Source organism: Zootoca vivipara, chromosome 10 (assembly GCF_965207765.1).
Source record: "Zootoca vivipara chromosome 10, rZooViv2.hap1.1, whole genome shotgun sequence".
Classification (NCBI taxonomy): Eukaryota; Metazoa; Chordata; class Lepidosauria; order Squamata; family Lacertidae; genus Zootoca; species Zootoca vivipara.
This window is the reverse complement of record NC_142593.1, coordinates 16,276,004-16,302,908: the sequence shown is the minus strand read 5'-3', so window position 1 is coordinate 16,302,908 and position 26,905 is coordinate 16,276,004. Positions and strand designations below refer to the sequence as shown.

The window sequence follows — 26,905 nt, the reverse complement described above, 5'->3', positions numbered from 1 at the left end:
CATTAATTCTAGAGCCTACCCAATTTAGTTATTTTTTAAAGCGGTTTGATAGCACTACAGGTTTTTTGTGCTTATGATCTAATTATCAGTGCTGTAGTCAATATTGATTTATTTTGTAGCTTTTTATATTCTTTTGAACACTTACCAGTACTCTTTTGTGTTGTGCCGAACACGAGCAATTCTGCATTGCATGAATGTGTGTGGGGTGTGTGTGTGTGTGTGCTTTATCTGCACAGACTATGTTGTGGTGCAGATAGCCAGCCCTCCCAAGTTATGTGAGTTCCCAGTACTGATAGGCATTTGGGGGAGTAAATGATAAAAGAGAAGGAGCAATGCACCATATATGCATTTCTTTCTGTACCTCTTTTGGAAGGGGAGGAATAAATACCACACAAAACTGAAAACACTTTAATTTGTATGTTTCAATAAGTGAAATGAAGTTGTGCCTTCTCTAGTTTCAGTCCAGCATTGGATGCATTGCCTAGTGGTGCTAATTCTGTGCAGTATCTGTCAGGAGGAAAAGATTGGATATTGATGATGGAGTTGGCTTTCATCTTGGTCCCAAAGCAAGACAGCTGTTCAACTCAGCAGTGAACATCTTCTAAGAGCTGAATTTCACATAGCGGAAGGCTTTGGACACTGCATGAAAATATGACAATCTGATCTTCCATATCTTTCCTGTAATCACCTCTTCTCTTTACCTTTAATGATGTCTCTTTCCACGCGCCTAACTCAGGATTCTAGGGACCCAGGTGGCGCAGTGGTTAAACCACTGAGCCTAGGGCTTGCCGATCAGAAGGTCGGCGGTTCGAATCCCTGTGACGGGGTGAGCTCCCGTTGCTTGGTCCCAGCTCCTGCCAACCTAGCAGTTCGAAAGCACGTCAAAAAAAGTAGATAAATAGGTACCGCTACAGTGGGAAGGTAAACTGCTCTGGTTCACCAGAAGTGGCTTTGTCAGGCTGGCCACATGACCTAGAAGCTATACGCCGGCTCCCTCGGCCAATAATGCGAGATGAGCGCGCAACCCCAGAGTCGGTCACGACTGGACCTAATGGTCAGGGGTCCCTTTACCTTTACCTTTAACTCAGGATTCTATGAGACTTTTTAGATCTTAGTCACTGGCAAAGTCATCAGTTCCAAACATTTAAAAAGCCATATAAGCATGTACACTGAGAGGTGGGGAAGTTTTAAAAGTGTTGAAACCCAAGCCATTGTTCCCTGCTAAATGGTAACACTGGGTTAAAAAACAAAAAAGGTCAGCTCAATTAGGATTTTGCAAGATTGCGACTTCAGTGCCTGTCTGGTATATTCATCTTGGCAAGTTGGCTAGTAGTTTGCAAGTGTTTATGAGCACATACGGTGAGCAGCACATTGATACAGGTGCAAATAGATTGTCTTCATCACTACGTACACAAAAGCAGTCATGAAATCTGTGCAATGTTTTAAGCGCTAGTGGCATGATATAATGAAGTTGTATTCCATTAAGCACTTGTATACAGGGGAACAAAATGTCATCACCTGAGTGTAGCCGCAATTCAGTAATACAGCCTCATCTGTTCCATCAACTAGTTTTGCTCTGATCAATAAGCAGTTTTCTGTGGCCTTTCACTACTGTCAAGTATCATTGAGTGTTGTAAATACACATCAGAAACTAGAAACTTGACAGCTCACCCAGACTAAGGAGGAAAGGAAGGAGGGAGGGCAGACTAGTGGAATTGACAAAGATGACAGCTGACATCTGCTGTGTATAAATTATTTGGTATCGCTACACACACAACTTCTTTTCTATTGTCTGTGAACATACCACTAAATTACCATTAACTGATGGAAGCCCAAATTTTAGGTCCAGTTTTGCAGAATTACAATCATATTTTAAAAAGCTTCAAAAATGTACATCCCTGAATATGATCAATCTTGGTAACTACTTCAGAGAAACAAAACCGTTCATATTTTCATTAAAAGTATCTAGTTTAAAAATATTGGGTTGTATCCAGCAAAATTTGACTCAGAACAGACCAAGTAAAATTTGTGTGACTAAGTTTTGTAATGTCCATTAATTTCATTGGGTGTGCTCTGTATATGACTACTGTTGGATGCAATCTATTGATTTTAATACACAGGTAATTATTCAGGATTTAAACATATAGCGCAGGATTTACCTAACAAGCCCTGCATAGCAGTGCATAAGGGCTTCTGTTTGTGCAATGGAACTTCCCCCTTTACCTGCACCCTAAAAAAATTAGCTCAGGGGGTCAAGAAAATTCCTGGGGAAAAGAGAGGGAGGATCATTCTACCTGGCAAGCTGAAATGCTTTCACATATGGAAGTTTTTTTTAAAAAAAATGCTACAGTTTGCTTTGTGCAAGCCCTGTTAAATCAAAGATTATGCAGTAACAGTAGTTGGTGCATTTAGCCTAGTATAAAAATAAGACATGGAAAGCTCTCAGAGCATTGTTCATACAGTTGTTGTTTTCTTTTTTAAAAAGTTGCAATATGTTATACGTATTTCCATTGCTTAATCATGATTCCTTTTCCTCTTTCTCCCACAAATTTTATCCTCGTTTCCGTTTTCAGCATTCACCATGGTTTGACTGTGACCTGGTTTGCACAATCAAATCCCGCCTTAATAAAACAGGTTATGTGTAATAGCTTGCAAGCAAACCAGGATTCATAAGCCAGCTTTAGACTTCTACTTTGTATCCTGGCTTCTGGTCAAACCATTAGCCATAGTTTCATTTTTGCGTGTAACAGGAAACTGTGGTTAACTCTGAGTTTCTGACTTGTTTCCCCATTCCCGTTCATAGAGGAGTGATGGAGCTATGTGCTAAGGCAGGATTTAATTAATCCCAGGGCAGCCATAATATCAGTTTGTATCTAATACTGCCCATAGTAAGCTTTAAACTAGAGTTTGAAAATGTGCTTTGAAGCTATGCCATGTTTAACAATGTGCTCCTGAAGGTTACTCCCAGTTGCTTAATGGTTAAGAAATTTGAAAGTGTCGTATCTCCACTAAGCCAAGGACATGCATATATAGAAAACAGAACATCTGTTTAATTGGAAGTACTTGTATAATTATTGTTCTTCTAAGACCTCACCTCACTTACTTATTTTTAACTTTATAAACCATGTAGCTGGAGTTGAGGAATGCTGTTTGCTTCTCAATATTTAGAAAAGTAGGGTGAATACTTAAAGCTATTTTCTGCGCAGTTAACCATATGGATCAATACACTGTGCCTCTAGGCCATTCTGTCATGCTTTTACAAAGCACTGCAGAACTCTTCTATTAAATAATTAACCTTGTTATAAAATGAATGAGTGGAGTTTTTAAACCCTTTAAATGGTATTTTTACAACAGGTTTATGTCATCAACCTCCCATATGGTAGAGGAGGTGAAAATCTCTGCTTGCTTAAGCTTGAATGTAACAGTTATCTCACTAAAGATGAGCATGGAATGATGTTTGATCTTTCAAGGTGTTCCCAGCTTTGATATACCACTGGTATTGCCGGTGTTCTCATTCTCAGCCATTCCATTGTTGAAGGAGCTATCCTGGCTGTTTAATCGAGCTATTCAGTTTTCTTTAAATCATTATTTATTTTCAAAATTAGTACTGCAGCTTTCAAATAAGATCCAGAAGTTCACCCCAAATTATGAACCTGCTGCTTTGAAACAAGTATAAAGCTGCCCAGAACAGTTTGCATACTTATTTCTGGTTCCCTGGAATCTTTCACCAACAGGTGCATCTGCCTTGTCTGTCTTAAACTTCTAGAGTTTAGATTCTCATCCCAACCCAAGGATGGCGTTCAGGAGAAGACGTTATATTTAAATTCTGGCTTTTGAAGATGGATACATTGGTTTATTTGCTGTAATGACCGTCTTTGTTTCTGATATTTAATTTGTTTCATAGCTCTAATTTTATTGGTATATTCCATTTTCATACCCCTCGACTGTTCCACTTTGAGCAGCATATTCCTTGTATTATAAAAGCCACCCTGGCTTCTGATTGGATCCCTTGCACATTGCACATGTGCCAATGTTTCATAGCACATAGCACATGTGCAAGGGAGCTCTTATACTCCTTCCGGTTCAAGATTTCTCTGTCAAATTTCAGGTGATTTCCTCTCACGTACAGCACAAACATCAGAAGGGAGGGTACAGATTTCCATATTATCTGGAACTCTGAGTGATGCCAGGGAAAGGAGGTACTCAGCACACCCGACTTCCCACTTGCATGTACAACTCAACCATTGCAATGTCCAAACAGGACTAGATTAAAGCCCCAATCCAAAGGACTGGATGGCAGGGCTCCCCGACACACCCCTTTCCCTTGAAGTAGCAAGCCCTGCTGTCCAACAAGACTGCTCCTGAAAAAGGAGAGAGTTTCAAAAGCAGACTGTTAAGCACAATGCAACAAGCAGCTGTAGCTGGGTGATGGAAAGGTAAAACAGACCTGAATCAGATCACAGCCCTAAGCCTTTACTTGCTGTCGTTCTGTGAAGTGTCATGTCATCTCTGCAATCACTTACATTATTATTTTTATTATTAATTATTTTTAACCATTCCTGGCATTTCCACTTCGCGCTGCTTATTAAGACTTCAGAGATACAAACCAGTAGCTCAGTAATTGCTTTCTTGAATCTGCCTTTAATAATTACATTTAGTAAAGCTGTATTGAAAATTAGAAAGGCAGAGACTAATGGAAAACTAGATTTTTCACTGAATTAGAAAGCAAGACAATCCATATATTGACAACATTTCAAGTTGAAACAGATCAGGAAAACTGTTTTGGACTGTCTGTTCAAAGAGCCAAACAGAGGCCTGATGTGCAGTGGCATCTACATTTTATACCGACAGAGAAACTATAAGAGATTTCATGTAAATAGCTGTCTTGAGAGGATAATGCAATTCCAATTTGAATGCAAGTCTTTTGAATTTGGGGTGGAGGGGCACTGAATTTCCTCTTTTGGCATGCAGCGAAACAAGGAAACTGAGCTATTCTGCTAATGGAGTGAAACTATCTTTAAATTAGAAAGGAAAAATGTTTCATTGGAAAATGTAGCAAATATCAATAGTACAAAGATGTTTATCCGAATACTTGGCTCATAGGTGACATACAATTTGAGGTTTTAAAAAAGCTATCCTCACTGGCCTCTCCTTTTCTACCAGACTAGCTGTGCTAGCTATTACTTGGTACTAACTAATCAAAAGTACTTTGTAGACCAGTAGTATTATGCAAACAGCAGAAATGTTACCAAATGGGTGCGGTCCTAATACCTGCTTACCTGGGAAAAAGCCCCAGTGAACTAAATGGGGTTTACTTTTGAGGAGACATTTCTAGGCTTGTGGTATTAATGCAGAATCTAGAGTGCCTTCTAATGTATACTAGTTACAGGTAGGCAGCCGTGTTGGTCTGACGTAGTCGAAACAATTTTTTTTAAAAAAAATTCCTTCCAGTAGCACCTTAGAGACCAACTAAATTTGTCATATGTATGAGCTTTCGTGTGCATGCACATGAAATTCTTGAGAGTATCTGAAGAAGTGTGCATGCACACGAAAGCTCATACCTATGACAAACTTAGTTGGTCTCTAAGGTGCTACTGGAAGGAATTTTTGTTTGTTTGTTTCTAATGTATACGTCATCATGCTGAGTTGTGTAATTCCTGAATATATACTCACTGTTTTGTCCAAAATGGCAGCTATGTCTGAGGACTGTGGGAGACTTGTGAACACCTTTCTTTCCCCTCCTTCCCAAATGTGGGGGTGTTGTATTCTCAGGCAGGAAACTAAATACAACATGTAGAGTTTTCAAAGGTGAAGTGAGAAGATTACATTGGGTATTTTACATTTTTGTAGAGCTAGGTCTGGACATCTGGTATCACCAGTGTTGGAGCTGTATAGAGTGGTATACCTTGATTCCCGAATGGTTTAGTTTTCAAACAAATCAGCTCCCAAATGCCACAAACCCGGAAGTGAGTGTTCTGGTTTGCAAACGTTTTTCAGAAGCTGAACGTCCGACGTGGCTTCCGCTTGAGTGCAGGAAGCTCCTGCGGCCAATTGGAAGCTGTGTATTGGTTTTCCAACAGTTTCGGAAGTAAAATGTACTCCTGGAATAGATTAAGTTCAAAAACCAAGATACCACTGTAGTCGGAAACTCATTTGCTTCTGGGCAGGGGCCAGGTCCCTTGGAGATAGTTCAAAATAAATTTCAATTATCATTACCGTTGCTTCCCCAGCCCCCATCTGTACCTTTTGGTTTATGCAGAGCTGAACTGGCTATATAGCAATACTAACAGTGGTTTACAAAATGATGTTAAACTTTTGGCTAAAATTTACCCTTTTTTTGTCCCATTTTGAGGAAATGAACAATCACTCTTGCAAGGGGGTCATTTCATCCCTGGTAGTGAATTTGGGCTTTTTCTTTAACTATATGCGAAGAGTTTGGGTGTGGAGTTCGTTAAAAAGCTTTTGAAGCAGGGATTGACTGATGTGACCTTTCAGATGGGCAGAGCAACTGTATCTGTTTCTAAAATAGCACGACTGCATAAGAATTTCCCTTGCATTCCTCATGTATTACCTTGTTCTTTTGAGAATTTGCAGAGACTGAGAGATAGGATGGTCTTTACTAAAGCCCAGTTAAATCTGATGCCCTCAGATGATTTAAAAGCAAGTTTCCAAAACATGCCATATTCTGAACGTATCTGTCCTTGTAACTTAAACTGTGTTGTGAGGACCTTGTGCGTATTATTATATGTTGTCTTTTGTATAATGCATTAGGGAAACAACACTTGGGACAAATTTTAGGGAGAAATGAAGAGAGGTCTGACCTCGAGTCTGTAATTTATCTGCTAGGCAGACAAGATAAATATACAACTGTAAAGACCACGTTTTCTATCCGCAGTAGCTGATGAGAGGGGAGAATTCTTGAGAGAGACTCCTGTGTCTTGTCTGGGAGATTCAGAATCTGCAAAGTTTGTTTTATCCTTTTAATCGTTTGCTTGCTTTTATTCATAGTTGTGTAAGCTCATTTCATTTTAGTATTTATTGAAAGAGGCACAATTTTATTTTATTTATAAGGGCACATGATCTGCCAGGGAGATTCGGCATTTTAAGCTTTTTGCGTTTTATTTGGGTCTGAGGAATAGAATAGATTAGCTCAGATCAAATTCATTTCTTTCTAAACACCTTTCCTCTCTCCCTGTGGCCTCTTGCACCTGGAACCAGAAACTGTGATAAACAGCAGCAGCAGCCCAAATGAAGAAGCCTTGCCCCGTGAGGGACTCAAACTTAATTAACTAATGTGGCCACTTAAAATAAAAGTGAAAACTTTCTATTTTCTCTTTGCATCTGCACTAGAGGAGAGAGGAGGTGAAAGCACACAAACCAGAGGTTTCCCTAATACAGTGTTTCCCAAACTTGGGTCTCCAGCTGTGTTTGGACTACTGTACAGTTCCCATCATCCCTGACCACTGGTTCTGCTAGCTAGGGATGATGGGAGTTGTAGTTCAAAAACAGCTGGAGACCCAAGTTTGGGAAACGCTGCCCTAATACTAATCCAGAGGTGGGGAACCATCAGAATGCCAGGCCTTCAACAAGGCCATTTTGTCAAAGTCGTGCCCACTTGTCTTACACCTGAATTCATCTATGCCACCATGCCTGGTGCAGGGAAGGATGTGGCTGGGGAGAATGGGAATTTGTGAGTGCTTCAAAAGTCATGAGTGTGGAGCTTTGCAAGCCCCACTTATCGGCTAATACTTGCAAAGTATTGTGCCTTTGCCCTTGCAGCCTGATTTTAGGCGAAGGAAAATGGGTCACCTGGTGTCCTTGCGACATCAGGCAGTTGACAGGTGAGTGACCCCACCCACCTGCCAAACTAGGCCCAGGGATGGGTAAAGGGATACAGTATAAGGATCCAGTCCAATTAAATTCCCATCCCTGCACTAAACCAATTGATTCACTTTTAAGAGTCTATATGTATGGTTTTAATGTGCATATATTCAACTATAATTTTAACCTGGCTATTTTAAAAGAAACATGCACAGCACTCTTAACATTTGGAATATTTGATTAAGAAGTTCAGTTTTTAATTAGGCGGGGGCCCAACCACCTTCCTTCTCAAAGTGGACTATTGATAAATTCCCATCTGCAATTGTTTCACTTTCACAGTATTTCTCCTTCCTGGTTTTTCTGGCAAAGGGAATGGAAGGAGCCGTATAGGAATTACTGGGTACAGACTGAGCAGATTCATTCTCCATTGCTCCAAATGGCAGAAGGTATCATGTTGTTAGTGTAAACTTGTTGTATTTACAGTACTGAAACGTTGGTTGTTCTGTATGTTGTTACATTTGTTATTACGTTGCTGCTTCATTATGTTACTATGAAATTGTTCTTGCAAGGGTTGATTTTGAGATGTTTTCCAGTTTTTGTTGTTGTTATTCTAACATGATTCTTGGTGGTCCACTGAGACTGTCAGGGATACTGCAGTTATGTCCTGCAGAAAGCTGGACTAGATAATAATTAAGTTCTGTGAATGTCTTTCAGAGCTTGAAGGGTGGTATGAGCTGGCCTATTCATATCCCACTATGGTTTTGCTGTTTTTGTTGTACTTCCCTAAGTTCTTCTGTCTTTCTTTGAACTTTTTAAAAATACGAAACCTGATGAATTGTTTTGTTAGTCTTCGTTTGGTACCAAATCACTGATGAATCAGAAAACATTCTTTTAGAGATCCTGTCAGCTGAAACAATGCTCAGTTACAAGTTTTCCTTTCCCGTTCCTCCATGCCCTTTGAGCTTTCCTCATTTGTATTATAATGGATTCAATAATGCATTGAGTTCTGCATATCCTTGAATATTCTAGAAAGCTTAAAGCTTCTTGCTTTTTATAACTTCCATTAAAATATAACTTGACTGTACAGTGTGCATCCTTTCTGTTTTTGTATTACTGGATCCTTCTGGTGCTTTAAGAGTTCCAGTAATCACATATTAGAATAACAAAATAACCAATAAGATTTCCCCTCTCGGTTGCATCTGGTTCTTTATGGTCAGAACAGCTATTTCTTTTTGTTCTTGTATAGCTACGTTCAACATACTTAGAAGGGATAGCTTGCTTTTTAGTCAGTGAACTATACTCAGATCTGTTTCATCTGTTTTGTAAAATTGGTTCTGAAATTGGTTGAATGCTCTCTAGGTTGCCTATGAGAAATCTTGACCTGAGTCGAATTAGTTGTGATGATGTTCAAGGGATACAAGTGGCCAATAAAAATCAGCATTCAACCAGGATTTGTAAAGTTGACTAATGTTAGTTCGAAGCAGGTGACCTCTTACGTTTTTATTTCCTTATGTTGTTTTTAGTTAGGCTATGTTTGTGTTTTGGGACCCAGGTGGCGCTGTGGTTAAAACACTGAGCCTAGGGCTTGCTGCTCAGAAGGTCGGCGGTTCGAATCCCTGTGACGGGGTGAGCTCCCGTTGCTCGGTCCCAGCTCCTGCCAACCTAGCAGTTCGAAAGCACGTCAAAATGCAAGTAGATAAATAGGAACCGCTACAGCGGGAAGGTAAACGGCGTTTCCATGTGCTGCTCTGGTTTGCCAGAAGCGGCTTTGTCATGCTGACCACATGACCTGGAAGCTATACGCCGGCTCCCTCAGCCAATAATGCGAGATGAGCGCGCAACCCCAGAGTCGGTCACGACTGGACCTAATGGTCAGGAGTGCCTTTACCTTTACCTTTATGTTTGTGTTTAATCAGATTACAGTATGCATTAAAGGGTATATTTGTGGACCTACAGTAAATATGCATTTCATTCATTGCATCATATTATTATTAAAATGCTAGTGCTACAGAAGATGCACTCTGTATTTGCTGTCACTAGTGATTCCAGAAATGATTGAAAAGATGGTTTCAAAAAGAGGTAAGGAAAGTTCATATTAAATGGAGTGAGGATGAGCTGATTGACACATGTCAGAAAACAGTTGTCATTCCTTGAATTATCTATATAGATTTTCCCTCTCAAGATTCACTTCCTGACACTTAGGCATTCCCGAAATTCTTTGTAAGATCATGCCTCCAGCACATGCACCTATCCTGTCCTAGCAGCTTTTATTTTTTTTAATTCCCAGGAAAGCTTCCTGCATCCAGTAGCTGGAACTGGAGGAGCTTAAAGAGTCAGTATCCAGATTTCAGTATGTTCTTCTTCTCGTTAGAATTACTTTGAAATCATTACATCATTGCTATTTCATTAAAATGTACATATATATATATATATATATATATATAGAGAGAGAGAGAGAGAGAGAGAGAGAGAGAGAGAGAGAGAGAGAGAGAGAATAGTTCTAAAAACCAAAGCATTCTTTTGAATGGTTTGTTGACTCATCCAAAATCATTTTTTTAGGAACCAGAAGTGAATTATATTACTGTGCATAACCTCTTACTACAATTCTTGAGTATATGAGTCATTAACAGAAAGCAATTATTTTCTTTTTTAAAAAGAAACTTTATACATGCTGAAGCAGACCATTCTTGGGTCACATTCAAATGCTTGCTGAAAGGTAAACAGATGAGAGAGAAGTGATTAGGGTATTTAAAATAGAGAAAGCATGATTTTAAACTTTAACCAACATAGGAGAAAAATAAAAATGCAATTGTTTGCATTTGGAACGAGACAAACTCAACTTAGACATCAGACCTTATTTTCACGAACCTTTTATTTTCTTTGTAAAAACCTTTCCTCTGAAGGATTTGGATGGCCAAATTTTGGACCTCTTCCTTGTTCTGACAGAATCAGCCATCTGTGGAGTGTTTTCTGTTCTTCACTGAGGAACCTCCACAAGCTTCCAGAGAATCCTAGGGGCCTTAGGAACAAAGTTTGAAAACCAGAGCTATAGTGGATTGAATGTTCAGTTTGAAACTGACTAAGTTACCATTAAATGCAGGGCCTAAAACAGGCATCCCCAAACTGCGGCCCTCCAGATGTTTTGTCCTACAACTCCCATGATCCCTAGTTAACAGGACCAGTGGTCGGGGAAGATGGGAATTGTAGTCCAAAACATCTGGAGGGCCGAAGTTTGGGGGTGCCTGGTCTAAAATCACCTGGCTTCACCACTGCCTGTAGCTTACTACACTGCCAGCCAACAGCTTTGCAGGGTTTGGGGCAGGAATCTTTTTGAACCCTACCTGAAGCTGCCCTGGATTGAACCTAGGACCTTCTGCATCCAAAGCATTGTTCAGAATTCCCCAGGTGCTAGGAATCTTTGCAACTGCGCGGGTCCAATTGCGACCACATAGGGATCTCCATCTGGCAGGGCACACCAGTTCTCTTAAGCAGGTAAGCAGATGAGATTATATATTGCATTTATCTCCCACCTTTATCTCCAAAGAGTACAGTGGTATCTCGGTTTTCGAACGTTATCCGTTCCAGAAGACTGTTCGAGTTCCAAAACGTTCAAAGACCTAGGCGCAAAGGGCAGCCTGCAAATTCAATAGAGAAAATGGGGGGGGGGGCTCAGCAGAAGCCGTTCCACTTTTGAGGCGCGTTTGAAAACTCAAGCATTTACTTCTGGGTTTTCTGCATTCGAAAACCAAACCATTCGACTTCTGGAACGTTCGGAATTTTAACCCAGATCTCCCAGGTCCTAGTCCAACACTCTAACCACTATGCCACACTCACTTCCTAGAGTACTGCTGCTATGGGGCAGCTATTTAAATTAAGTAGGTAAATAAATATAGGGAAAGGAAAACGTCACTTAAAGAAGGATCTGAAACATTTTCCTTGAAGCTTGAATTTGTTTTATTTGATGTTTTAATGCGTTTTAAACAGCTTTGAGATATATACAGTATATATGGGACGCGGGTGGTGCTGTGGGTTAAACCACAGAGCCTGGGCTTGCCAATCAGAAGGTCGGCGGTTCGAATCCCTGCGACAGGGTGAGCTCCCGTTGCTCAGGCCCTGCTCCTGCCAACCTAGCAGTTCGAAAGCACGTCGAAGTGCAAGTAGATAAATAGGTACCGCTACAGCGGGATGGTAAACGGCGTTTCCGTGTGCTGCTCTGGTTCACCAGAAGCGGCTTTGTCATGCTGGCCACATGACCCGGAAGCTGTACGCCGGATCCCTTGGCCAATAACGCGGGATGAGCGCTGCAACCCCCCGAGTCGGTCACAACTGGACCTAATGGTCAGGGGTCCCTTTACCTTTATTTATACACACACACACACACACACACACACACACACACACACATATATATATATATATATATATATGAAATGATGATGATGATAATTTTATTTTAAAATATATTGGCACCTAGAGATTCTGTTGTGGCAACAATAATCTAGGTTTAGGGTGCCATTTGGCAATTAGCTTATATATCTGAGTTTCTGACCCTGATCCAAAGCATATATTCTACACTGAGCTATAGCCCTTCCCATTATGTCACTGTCTCTCAGTTACAAGGCTTAAAACTGGAATGCAGACAGAAAAAGAATATGGTTCTGGTTCTGGAAATTGGGGTGGATATGCTTTTTTGCTGTAGTAAGATGGGAGATAGTCTCCCCAACTTACAACTGTCTTTCATATTTTTATTATAACTGGTAATCAGATGATGACTTACTTGTCTATGTTAAAAAATAATTTTAAATAAAGACAGCTGTTATGCAGATTGATCCAAGAACCTTGAAAGACTTTGTTATGGCTTCCTAAAAAGAATTCTTAAAACAGGACTTTGATTTAATAGGCCCCAGTTCTTCCTCTCGAGCCTTTTGATGGTTATAAAATAAAATGTCATCTACTTGGCATGATGGTCAGAGAGAAAAAATATGAGTTTCCACACGTACTTCAAACCAAAAGCTATTCCTCCTATTTTTGGTTTATATGGCAGACATTTTAAATGTCTGATTGTTATCCCTATTAGGTATTGTCTCCATGCAGAAAAAAATACTTGCTAAGGATTGAGCATGGATTTTATTGTGGTAATGGTGAGAAATTAAGATTATTTGGCTGACAAATCGTTGTAGATCTTATCGGTTCTATTTACAGTAATGCACTTACTCATTCTGCAGTTAAAAGGTAATGTATAGCACATTTATGTTTGCCAGTTGCTAAATGGATCAAACCAGATAAATGAACAATACACATTTAACCTATTAACGAGTTTTCTGTTTACTTAAAAAGTTACAGCCAATCGAAAGAGGGATTTGTTCACAACTGAGGCCATGTCTTGCAGGAAGTGTTCTTAACTCTGAATCCTGTGTCCTAGTGAAAATTGTCCCTCTACTTGCTCCCCCAAAGCCTGCCATTTTCCTTGAAAGGGAAGCTGCCACTTCTCCCAATGGCTACTTCTGTCCTAGGGCAGAGATGGGGGAAGGATCAAACAGTAGCAGGGAAGGCAATGGTTAACCTCTTCCCAGAATGGGATATGAATATGTTTTTGGATGGTTAGACATTGAGGAGGCAGGAGGCTGTCAGGGATTCCTAGTCCTTATGGAAAGTCCCATTATTCTCTCAATATAAGATAAGAATATGGTATGGTAAATGCATGAATATTTTATATTGGGATTCTTCATGTCATGTAAACACAATTAAAATGTAAAGGAACCCCTGACAGTTAAGTCCAGTTGCGAATGACTCTGGGGTTACTGGCTGAGGGAGCCGACATTTGTCCGCATACAGTTTTTCCGGGTCATGTGGCCAGCATGACTAAGCCGCTTCTGGTGAACCAGAGCAGTGCACGGAAATGCTGTTTACCTTCCCGCCAGAGCGGTACCTATTTATCTACTTGCACTTTTGACGTACTTTCGAACTGCTAGGTTGGCAGGAGCAGGGACTGAGCACCAAGAGCTTACCCCATCGCGGGGATTCGAACCGCTGACCTTCCGATCGGCAAGCCCTATCGGAAGTTAGGGTTTAAATTGCTAGAAACTCATTACTTGTTGCTTGGTTAGATTTTTTTTATAGATGACCTTTACTGCTTATTATGAAAATTTATACATGCATGTCCATATTTAATAAAACCTCAAAATGTTTAACTGTTAGGAAAGTTTCCCTTTCTTTTATGCACAAATCTGTATTGCTTCAGAATCCACCTATGTTCCACATTAGGCTGGCCATAGTACTCATGCTGAGATTCTAAACAGTGATCAGATGATCACAGTAGGACTAATTGAAATTAAATTAATAATATGGATGATAAATACGCTATTATGAGGGGTGCAAAATGCCCTTTCTCATACTGACATGTGAATGCATAACCAAAAGAATAGCAATCCTCAGCTATTTTCTGAATGTGGAAGGAGCAGAGACAGAGTTCTCTACTACAGTACTCGCTTCCCCATTTACTTTCAGCATAATGTCTGAAAGAGCCTGTGTGAGTATAAGCCCTTTCCGACATTACCATTCTCATTGGCTGCTAGTCCTTTGGATCACCGCAAACCTGGCTCGGTGGAGCATTGTTGTCATGCGTGCCAGAGCATTTAATTTGAAGCATTAGTACTCACAGCCATTGGCACCAATGGCTTAAGCGTCTACAATAAGGTTAAGAAAAGAGAGAGAAAAGGTGAAGGCGACCAAAAGTGTGCTGTGTACACAGAATCCAGTACACGATCTGATTTGCTGACTCTTATAACTATCTCCCCTCTCCGTGTAATGTGAACAGATTACATTAGAGTGATAAAAGTATCCTCGTGACAATGTAGAGAACAGGTTCAGGGGTCTTCAGGCATACTGGCCACGTTTACATGTAATGCTAAGCCAAACCATGGCTTCTTGCAAGCATGCTGGTTCAGGCTGAAGGCCTGTTTGGTTCAGTGTCTTGTTCTCACAGTGACCAGCCAGAAATCTGAGTGCAACAGCACTCTGCCAACTTTCGATGTCCGGCAACCCGGCAAATTGCATCCAATTTGCTCCTCCTCTGCCCTTTTAGTTTAGCACAGCACAGCAGCTAAGCCAAGGTTCCCTATCCAAAATCCTTTCTCAAGTTAATTTTTAAAAAATCAGTAGTTTCTGGTCTAGAATTGGGTTCTAATATTGGTGCCCTGACTTCATCTAATCCAAGGATCTCCTAATAGAATAAATCCCGACAGTAGGCACATTTGGTTGCAGTAGTGATGGCCTCTCCTTATTATGCTTTTCTGCTGGCCTTGGTTTTGCTAGGTTATGTTTTCATGAGCATTTTGAGATACTTCTTGTCACCTGCCCTCAGATCTGACCCAGTGACCTGAAAATCAAGAAAATGTCATGTTAGTGGCTACTAATTAGTGGAACTAGAGATCATCTTCAGCTGGCCTTTCAACCTTCCACAGGAGGAAGCAAAAGCTGTCATACACATCATGCAAAGAAAATGAGCCCAAACCATTTTTTTAATGGTGTAAACACTAGAGCAAGCCCAGCTGAGACTAGAGATGAATATATAGGTTAGGTGGAAATTAACCTGCAGTATAGTCTTTGCATTTATATTTTATGTGTTCCACAAGACAAGCTACCACTGAACTGTATGTGTGTAAGGTTGTTGATGTACTATATAGCACATCACTGAAAGACCCAGGTATTCTTGAGTTGTTTTGCTTTTTTTTTTAAAAAAAAAAAAGGGTGCACTTCTAATAGGTTGATTGTATAGTGGAAGTTTTTTAAGCCTCACAAATCTTAATTCTCCTTGGATGTATTGTGGAGCCCACTGGTTAGCAGGGGATTTAGCCAGCATACTCATTAATCAGTGGCTACACCTCAGTATCTCCTGAGTATCTTGTGTTTTGGGGGAGGGAACGAATCAGCTTCAGTAATTCTTTCCTTTAAACACATCACAAAGCAAACAGGGTTTTGAACAGGTAAAGTAATCTCTTGAATTGGTTTTTACAGGTCTTTAAGATAGAGGTACTAATGAATGGACGAAAGCACTTTGTTGAAAAGCGGTATAGTGAATTTCATGCTCTTCATAAAAAGGTAAATATTGTACGTAAGTTGTTAAAGTGATTCTGCTTGAACCTTCCCTCCACTTTTTCCAAAGTGATTTCTCTGGTTTCTGAAACTTTTGTATTTCATTTCTTTTGTCTTTCTTGCCCTGTGAGGAAATGATACAATATTTAGGGCTCTTTAGGGGAAAAGGCAAGTAAAGATAGAGGGGCATAAAATTTCCCATGATGTTTTTCTTCCTTTTGCACAATACTAGAATCCCAGGGTTATCTGGTGAAGCTGAATTTTGGAAGATTTGAGACAAGCGAAAGAGAGTAGTTCTGCACACCGTGCATAAGTAAATGATAGAATTCACTCCCACAACATGTAGTAATGGCCACCAGCTTGGATGGCTTAAAAACAGGATTAGAAGAATGGCGGATAATGGCTACAAGTCATGATAATAACAATTATTATTTATTTATTTATTTATTTATTTATTTATTTATTTATTTATACCCCGCCCATCTGGCTGGGTTTCCCCAGCCACTCTGGGCGGCTTCCAACAGAAAAATAAAATAAAATAATCGATTAAACATTAAAGGCCTCCCTAAACAGGGCTGCCTTCAGATGTCTTCTAAAAATCTGGTAGCTGTTTTTCTCTTTGACATCTGATGGGAGGGCATTCCACAGGGCGGGCACCCCTACCGAAAAGGCCCTCTGCCTGGTTCCCTGCAACTTGGCTTCTCGCAACAAGGGAACCACAAGAAGGCCCTCAGTACTGGACCTCAGAGCGATGGGGGTGGAGACGCTCCTTCAGGATGGCTTTGTCCTATGTCCTCTGCTTTATCTTACCTCCTCTGTTTGAAGCAGATGTGAGGATGGGCTGTTTTAAAGCCCTTTGTACACATCCACAGAGCAGGGCTGGGATGTTTACAAAGGGTTTTCATACCCCTCCTCTCCTCCCAGTTTGTCTTTTAAACCTCAGCAGTTTGAAGGAGAAGTGGGAGAGGGAGAGGGGATGTGCTCTGATCTGCCCATCAGAGAATAATGGAGAATAGGAGTATACCTTTGAAGGCCCTACCTTTAAGGGGACTGAAGGTGCACTGTGATGCGTCCATCGGCTGATGGAGGGTAGGCAGAGAGTAGCATGCTTTGCTGGATCCATCGAACAACTGGGGAGGTTTAAGCTCCCAATTGCTCCATTGAAATCCTCCTCTCACCCATGTGGCTTGCTGAAAATGGCCTGCCAGGCCAAATGAGGAGACCTAGAGGGCTCCTTTTAGTTTGGAGGCTCCTCACCCCTGCAGTAATGTTTCTGTGATGCAACCATACTTATAAAAAAAAAGTGTGCTCAACTCACATAGCATTTTATCAGGAAGTGGAGATGTGTTGTAAGAGGAAGAAGTTGTGTGCCTTAATTCTCCCAAACTAGAAATACTACGAAAAAAAATCACTTATAAGAGGTCAGTGGAATTTCAGTGGAATTTTTGGGTTTTCCCTTTCTGCCTTACTGGTTTTCTTATTAAAGACCTCTCCTAGAACAATTGTGTGAGTGTATGAGCAATTATATTGTATAGTCTTCCTTGAGCAATGGTTTTGGATGTTCAAACTTTTTATCAGCAGAGACTTTTGTTGACACAGCTTTCCATAGGGTGACATCTCCTCAGGCTCAAAGATGAAATGTAAATTTCTCAACTCCTGTGGGTGTGCACGTCAAAGTCAGTTTTGAGTTTCTGTCTTTGCAATTCCGCACACACATCCATCACATTCATTTAGAGGTGAGAGAATACCTATGTCGCCTTGTATCAAATATAGGAAATCCACTCTTTCTCTTTCTTTCTTTCTCTCTCTCTCTTTTGAATCGTAGAGGGGCTTCTGCTTGGAACCTTGTTAATCATTCATTCAGCTTTACAAATATTTCTCTGGCTCATCTTTATAGCAGTCCTATTGTTACTACACACGAGAGAGACCTAAGGATAAGAGAGGGTGGCTTGATAAAGGCCACACAGATGTCTCCCAGTAGTTAGTTGTTTAAGACATATGTATCCTGGCCTTCCATCATAAAATAATCCAAAGGGTGGCTAGCAACATAAAGAAAATCCATATGCATATCATAAAAGCAGCACAATGGAAGATAAGCACAACAAATTAAACAGGGTGGCTGACTAGCAGACCAGATATGGAGCTCTTCCATCCTTGACAATCCATTTTTGGTAAATCACCTAATGTCACAGAACCTCAGGTGATTCAATTTCAGATGAAGAACTGGGAGCACGCTGGAGAGTGCAGTCCTGATTATTCCTTTCTTCCTATACAGGTGTGGCTTGTGCCATTCCTACAAAGGAAGACTTCCAATCCATTGCGTGGAATCCAGCACAGTGCTAAGACCATTGTTCCATCAGCACGAGGATTTCTGTTCATTCAACAGAACATTCTCCCCCACTTGTGTGGGCTCCCTAAATATGGCCTTGGAGTTTACCCAACCACCTGGAGCAGATTAGGGCATGGGGGGAGGGGAGAAAAAGTATTGATGTGAATCCTTGCACTGATGGAATGTATTAGGAGAAGACGGTTAATGCACAGTAGTGCAAGCCCATGTTTTGTATGTCCTTGTCAAGCAACTTTACCTACCCAACCACTTCTTAAAGTCCTCCAAATTTAAAAGGTGGTTTGGGGGGCTGGAAGGAAGGCATGATAAAAAAAACCTATGTATGCAATCCTATAAATTTAGCTACCACAAGGAAAGTACAGTTGCACTTATTCCATTGGAACCATTTTCCGGTGCCTGGAATAGGTCGCTGATATAGCAGAATATACATCCAAGTTAAGATTTACTGAACTTCCATTTTTCTGTTGTGTTTTTTGTTGTGATTTCAATTGAATTCCCTTGGTTCTTTGCTTTCTGTTTCTTCAAATATCTGTGAAATATGGGTGGTTCAGTATTGCACAGCTTATTTGTTGTTTTCTAAATGCCTAATCCTGGAAAGGGACTAAAGTCAATTGTATTTTGAGCAAGTGATACTGTTTTTAAGGTTTGTTTATACACGTAATACACAAGAGTGCAGCTAAAATCTGTGTTAAACTAAATTCTTTAGATTTTATTAGGTGTGTAGATTGGCCAGTTCATGTAGTAATATTTAGCTGACATAACAGAATGCTTAGTTCTTGCTTTAAGAAATTGCCTAGCATGTTGCCTGTTAATAGTATTTATTTCAAATTCACTTCACCATCTTGTATACAATAACATTTGTAATGGAATAAAGTCAGTTTATTTGTAGACTGTTCAAGTTTTTGATAACAAAATTCATTTTGCTGTCTTTCTGTCTCCCCAACACCCCCCCTTCCTGTTTCTTTCTAGTTTTGTGTTCCCTGTTTTCACTTCTCTTTGAATGCTTTCCTTTTAATGTCTAAAGAGACTTTATTGGGGAGAAATGTATTTGTCTGTTCATATTTGTAGCTTAAGAAATGCATAAGAACACCAGAAATCCCTTCGAAGCATGTAAGGAACTGGGTGCCCAAAGTTCTGGAACAGCGTCGGCAAGGCCTGGAAGCTTATTTGCAGGTGAGCTGCTTATAACAATGCCTTTTTCCTCGAACTATGGGTTGGATCCAGACTTAGTCATGGTTTGAGCAGAAATCCATCAATGCTCATCCATTGTTTCAGAATATTGACACAGTCAAGAATCATAAGGTAAAAAGGTAAAGGACCCCTGGATGGTTAAGTCCAGTTAAAGGTGACTATGGGCTTGCGGCGCTCATCTCGCTCTATAGGCCGAGGGAGCCTAAGCTTTCCGGGTCATGTGGTCAGCAGGACTAAACAGCTTCTGGCGCAACAGAACACTGTGACGGAAACCAGAGCTCACAGAAACATCATTTACCTTCCTGCTACCTATTCATCTACTTGCACTGGCGGGCTTTCAAACTGCTAGGTTGGCAGGAGCTGGGACAGAGCAACGGGAGCTCACCCCATTGCGGGGATTCTGATCGGCAAGCCCAAGAGGCTTAGTAGTTTAGACCACAGTGCCGCCAGTAGTAGTAGTAGTAGTAGTAGTAATAATAATAATAATAATAATAATAATACCCTGCCCATCAGGCTGGGTTTCCCCAGCCACAGTGAACAACTTGCTATTTCAAACTTGTGTATTCTAGCAACCATTTTATCTCTTCTATATTTATTTGTTTAAGTCATTTATAAACTACCCTTTTAGTGTAGTAGCTAACTGCTTCTGTACTATCTGGGATATAGTTGTCATGCTGTTGCACTATATTTGAGCTTGGTAAAGTTCTGCGATGAAATTAAATTGATTCAAAGATGGGCAGTCGAGAACCAGCATAGTGTAATGATTAGAGTGCCAGACTGGGACTAAGGAGACTCTGGCTCAATCTCTGCTTGGTCATGAAGCTCACTGGGTAACGTGGTTCCAGGCACAATCTTTGACCCTAAACTAGCTGGATTATTGTTTTGGATTTATGGATGGGGTTGTTGATAATTATTGCTATTTAATTGCTATTTAAATTGTATAATTATTGCTATTTAAATTGTATCATATTTTTATATGTTGTAACACTGCTCCCCTCAGCCCCCGTAGATCTACTAGTGAAGTGCAGGCAAGAACTATAATAATCTCTCCTTTAATAACACAGTATTTATGAAGATTGTCACTTGCATTTGACACAAAAAATGAACGGTTTGTTACATTAAGTCATAGGTAGAACCTCTTCAAAATGTTCTGCTTTACTCTGAACACACAAAATACATGTCAAATACTCATCAAATTACATATCTCTTAGAACAAGCATGTCCAAAGTCTGTTTCGGGGGCCTAATCCGGCCTGCTGGTCGATTTAATCTGCCCCCATGGCAATATATGTCCTGGGGTAAAATCCTAAAAAAAGCTCAGCAAAAAAAAAAAGCTCAACAGCCTTGGGGTTAAACCCTTAAAAAAGCTCATCAACTTTGGTAGGTCCTCACACATTATTCACTTCATCAAATCTGGCCCTCTTTGAAAAAAGTTTGGGCACCCCTGTTTTAGAATAAAATATGCAAATGCATTTATGGCACTAAAAACTGGTCTCATTTTGTTGGTATCCAACAATATACCCATATAATGAGAGAAAATGAGTCTAATACCAGTTATTTGACTAACTTTTGTGGTAATGAAGTGAGACTATATAGTAACTTATTTGTTATTTCATTATGAATCTTTAACAATTAGTATATTTCTCTCTGCTGCTCACGCATTCACATCTGTGTTGTAGCCCTAGTGTAAACCACGTTGTGATAGTCTCAGCAGTAAAAAAAAGCCATTGACTTAAAGCAGTACTATGCTGATACAAAAATTTATATGATTCAGCCCTAAGTATACAGTGTCTTGAACATGAAATATTTAGCTCTGCAGCAGCTATAGGATGGCAAGGCAAGATAAATTACAAAGCAGTTGTGTCATATATAAATGACTTGTATATTGGAACTTTTTAAATGTATGAAATTCTTTTATCGTGTTGCCAGCCTTCTAGGAATTTGGGTTCTAGGAGATGCAGTAGTTCTATAGTGAAGTGAACATGTTGTTGTTTTGTTTCTCTGAATGCTTGTTGTATAGTCTGTTGATATTCTGAGTACTGGCATAATAGATCATATCTCAGTTCTTTCAGCAGAAGAATCTCATTGCTAATGGTTTCTGTCTTGGTTTAAGATAAGGTGTAGCTATCAGAGGCTGTGATAAAACAGTACTAGCTTAGAATAAAAAGTGTCTGCTGTAGGAGTAAACAGTTTGCCTCTGCTAAGCTTCTAGATACTAATTGGCATAATGAGCACACACTTAGGATTTCTGCGGTCTATGTAGAAGGAATGTTATTGGTCAAAGCTGTTGTCTTTGGATTTGAAGAAAATATGACAGTTTCCAATATCTTCTCAGTCATCTTCCTCATACAGAATTAAAACCAAAAACCAAAAATAAAGCATGCCTGTTGGTATGTATTGCAAGAATAACTTTGTATGACTTGATTGACCTACTTAACTTAGGGAAGAAAGAATTAAATGTCAAAAATATAGCTGCAGCCAGGGAAATAATTCATTGGTGCAGTTAATGCTGTGCAAGCTGAGTTTAAAGCTCTGTAATCTAATCTACATTGGTGACCAACAATCTTCATTTTCAAGTCTAACAATATTAGAAGAAAAAATAATTGGTGTTAATACCGTTCATTGTAGAGTTACATAGGCAAATTGCTGTTCTCAAGTAGCTTCTAACAATCTAAAATAAACAGTTGGAATTCAAGTTCAATAAACTTTATTGTTTGTAGCTGATGGCCATCACAATACAGTATGAGCACAAATTAAGGTAAAGGTAAAGGGACCCCTGACCATTAGGTCCAGTCGTGACAGAGTCTGGGGTTGCGGCGCTCATCTCGCGTTATTGGCCAAGGGAGCTGGTGTACAGCTTCCAGGTCATGTGGCCAGCATGACAAAGCTGCTTCTGGCGAACCAGAGCAGCACACGGAAACACCGTTTACCTACCCGCTGTAGTGGTACCTATTTATCTACTTGTACTTGGATGTGCTTTTGAAATGCTAGGTTGGCAGGAGCTGGGACCGAGCAATGGGAGCTCAGCCCGTCATGAGCACAAATTACACAGCTACAAAACAAAAGACATTGCATTGTTGGAGTTTGTTATAGGAAGAGAAGAATACGAGTAAATGTCATTATACAGCATGTACCTGAAGTTTGATTACCATAATTATTAAGAAAGGTCAAATATCTGTTATTTTACATATAAAGATAACCTGGATATGGAGATTACCAATGAAATGTATTGGAAGGATTGAAAAAGCTGCTACTGAAAGAACTTATCTTAGCTTGCCATCCACATTCCCATTGAATCCCAAAATAAAGGTAAAGGTACCCCTGACTGTTAGGTCCAGTCACAGACGACTCTGGGGTTGCAGGGCTCATCTCGCTCTATAGACCGAGGGAGCCAGTGTTTGTCCGCAGACAGCTTCCGGAGGTCATGTGGCCAGCATGACTAAGCCGCTTCTGGCGAACCAGAGAAGCACACAGAAATGCCATTTACCTTCCTGCTGGAGCAGTACCCATTTATCTACTTGCACTTTGATGTGCTTTTGAACTGCTAGGTGGGCAGGAGCTGGGACCAAGCAACGGGAGCTCACCCCGTTGCGGGGATTCGAACCACCGACCTTCTGATCGGCAAGCCCTAGGCTCTGTGGTTTAGACCACAGCGCCACCCAAGAACAGCAATTAGCAAATAGGCATCCCTGAGCCTAACGCCCAAGGCTGTGTCTCATTGTGCCTTCCAGTATCCTTGAGAAGATGTGCAGCAGCTTTTTGCATTAGCTGAAGTGTCCAAGTTAGTGCCAAGGGCAGCCCCACAGAATGTGTTTATAGTAGACAAGGGTAAGGGTGCAAAATAGTATATCAGTATATATGTTGATCTCAGAAAAGTGGCACAGAAAAATGCAACAAAAATAATTGATAAAACAACTCCTAGTTACTACAGCCCCTTGTTTATCAAAAAGTAAGGACAGATTGTACAGTCTTCCAGTCTCCATACCTGTACTGATGGGGGGAAATGTTACCCCATCAGTCACTGTCAAAGCTTAGGAGATCTGACATGTATTTCCTCTTGTTTGTCTAGATATTGTTCATCCACTTTAGTAGAAGGAGCTGTTTTAAGTTCTAGCAAGTTTAAGAGAAATAGTTGTAATCAACTGTTGGGGCAGCCCTTTCCTTCAGTTGCCATCAACCAACTCCCCATGATTTTTGTGTTTTTTAACATGTACAATCAGGTCAGCAGTTCGAATCCCCACGGTGGGGATGAGCTCCCGTTTCTCGGTCCCAGCTCCTGCCAACCTAGCAGTTCAAAATCACGTCCAAAAGTGCAAGTAGATAAATAGGTACCGCTCCAGCGGGAAGGTAAATGGCGTTTCCATGCACTGCTCTGGCTTCGGTGTTCCGTTGCACCAGAAGCAGCTTAGTCATGCTGGCCACATGACTCAGAAAAACTCTGCAGAGCGGACAAACGCCAGCTCCCTCGGCCTGTAAAGCAAGATGAGTGCCCTGAACCCAGAGTCATTTGTGACTGGATTTAACTGTCAGGGGTCCTTTACCTTTACCTTTCTAAACAAATAGCAATAGCACTCACTAAACATGGTATGTCACCGCATCCAGGATCTACCGTAAGAATATCTGAAATCATAATTTTGTATTTATTAATTCATTTTTTGTTAAGACTTGCTACTTCTTTCTGTTTGCATTTCTGGTTTTTTTCTGGTAGAATTGCCTTGTTTTTACACTCCATATGTGGTAGTAAAAAGCATTTTAATTCATGGTTTCATCACCTTAGTAGGTAAATGTGCATGAACTGTGAAGCTAGGTTTCTTGAGGGGTAGAAATGAACGGACATTCATCCTGGGAATCATGAATGCAAATTTTATTTAACTTCATTTTTATCTATTTTAAAAGCAAACCACTGAATACATCTATTAATCAAACAGAAAACCTACAAGACATTATTCAGTATCCTTCGTCCTTTGAAACCCCGATTAGTTTTGAATAATCACTGTTGTGCTGTGTTTATAAGGATCTCTAGAAAGGGCAGTATGATAAGTGTAAAGAGACAAAATGTTCTTTATCCTCATTAAAGATTGTGAACAGTGTGTTAAATAATATTAATGGCTAGGATTGTCAGTGTTTAACAGTACTTTCCTAGTACAAGTGATTTTATTGATCAATGCAGACTCAATGTAACGGGGCAGATTATGCTACTGATTTTATCGAAACCTTAACTAAGTTTGTTAGTGCACCACATATCTTTAAATAGATCTAGATGATGATGTAGATTAAGAAAAGCAGAACACCATCCATCTTTTTTTGATCTGTTAATAACTTAAATCCATCATTGTTGCTACGAGCTGTTTTTAGATTCTGTAGAGAGAACACACATTTCTTTGGTATTTGATATAGAATGCATCAATAAAAGTTTTTACCAGTGTTTATTCTCCCGTCCCAGTGCATTTAACTGTATCTCTTCTAGACATGGGAGAATCTCTTTTACTAATTATAGAAAACATCAATGATTGTTATTTGTCTCACAGCACAGACATTTTAGAGTCTGATGCAAGCCTTTGCTTGCAGTTTTTTTAAAAAAAAATATGCCTAGTTTACTGTTTATCAGATTGCAGATATTTCCATGCATTGTCCAATTTGTATCCCGTATTGCTAAATACTTTTTAGAAATTATTGTAACATTTTAATGCAATATTTCTAAAGCCTTCTGATATACAGTATCTGAGTTCTCAGCTAGATCCTTCTGGAAATGGAAGGGCTCATTCTCTAGTGGAAAGGACCAAAACCTAATAGAAGCTCCCTGCTAGAAGAAGCGGAAAAGTTGATTTCCCACCAATTCTCCTTCTGCAGCCCTAATGTTACCTCCCATTCTCTTCCAGAGGACCCCGCCCCTCTCCAAAACATCTAGAGTAGCTTTTTGGGGAATGTGTGTTTCCTGTGTGAACAAAATTGAATAGATACCTGCACTAAGGAGGCAATTAAATGCCCCTTGGAATCTGCAGTACTGCATGGCTATTTAGAAAAAAGTTAATAAATAAGACTTGACTTAGAAAGAGCAAGAGACATTCTCTTTTTCTTTTTAGAGTTTGGTTACAGCTACATTTAAATTTTGGATTTCCCAATTGATTTCTATGGACAGCTCTCCCGTCAGTCCCTGGGGACATTTAAGAATAGATTCTATGTATGAAACAGGAAATGTCCTATATGACAATGAAATAGCTTCTCTGTACTTTTTATATGTGTCTCTTCTTGTATCGCTTTTTACTCAATGTGTCTCTCTCTGCGGCATCCACTGGGTGAAGGAAGGGAAAGGAAGGATTGAAAAAGGACAATGTAGGAAGAGATGCACAGAGATAACAGCTCAACTTCCACATGCCTCCTTGTCTTCTCTCTCAGCCAGCTTCTCCTTTCTGCCTCCCAGCTGTCTCCCCTTCAGTTTCCCATACATCACCAAGCCTAGCAAAGTCCGGGTAAAGAAGTTCATGGTAGTGAGGAACTGAAGAAAAAATTCCAAACAGCAGGGAAGTGAGGGAGAAAAGTATTGGTTTTGCCAGCTGGCTTCTTAACTTCTTGCATTCAGCCTCTCCAGCCAAGTATTCATCTTGTGCGTAGAATACTCTGTTTTAGACCCCACTCCCCAGTTTGCTTTTTTGACTGCTCCCCCAAAGGTCTATGACTACTGAGCATGCTCAGCCCTCATTGGGTTGTTTTAGGTTCACTTCCCCCCAACCCCATGTGATTCACCTGAACATGCACTTACGTCCCTCTTGTTTTGGCTGGTCTTGTTTTGGCTACAGAGCCGCCAGCATGCTCAAACTGAGTCCAGCATTAAAAGGAGTGATATTACCAAAGCATGGAGATAGGCATGGATAGTGTCAAGGTTATCTTTGTCCAGGAAGGGACCCTAGCTATAACCATTGCTGAAACTGGTGCTATGCCAAAGCACTGGATCTGAACAACATCTGCAAGCTATGAACTTGCTCTTTTAAGAGTAAGATTGTTTTGTGCTGGTGGTGGTGGTTCTCACTGAAACATCAGTTTGTCACTTCCATTGCTACATCTGGTTCTTACATAAAGGGAACAGCATCACTCGTTCAAATCCATGGTATGCCAGCAGTTTCATGTAGATGTTAAGTAGCACTGAAAACAAAACACAAGCTCTGTAATTCTGTAGAGCAAGTTACACAGAATTTCCCATCACCATTCCAACCTACCAGCCTAGTGAAAATGAAACAACTGCAGAATGATGCCCCCACCCCCAAATTCACCTTCACCGATGAAATCAAAAGCTGCTCAGGTGTCCAGGAAAAGCATCAGTTAAATGCCTTCGGTGTTGTTCCTAGCAGAAGTTGTCCACTCAGGACACCCAAGCTGCTCTGATGGGAAACAGATCCAAGAAATCAGTTTTATTTGGTTAGCACTTAGGGCTGGAGAATGATGAACTTTACACTTT

General features: G+C 40.3%; 1 protein-coding gene across 3 annotated transcripts in view; it reads left to right on the top strand.

The window, feature by feature from the left end:
- Positions 1 to 26,905, top strand: part of SNX24 (sorting nexin 24) — a 75,471-nt gene that overhangs the window by 24,239 nt on the left and 24,327 nt on the right. For all 3 annotated transcript variants that reach the window (XM_035099535.3, XM_060280138.2, XM_088652712.1), the window contains exons 2-3: positions 15,838 to 15,921; positions 19,331 to 19,435. In XM_035099535.3, coding sequence (XP_034955426.1) covers positions 15,838 to 15,921; positions 19,331 to 19,435 — 189 coding nt within the window. The remainder of the gene's footprint in view (positions 1 to 15,837; positions 15,922 to 19,330; positions 19,436 to 26,905) is intronic.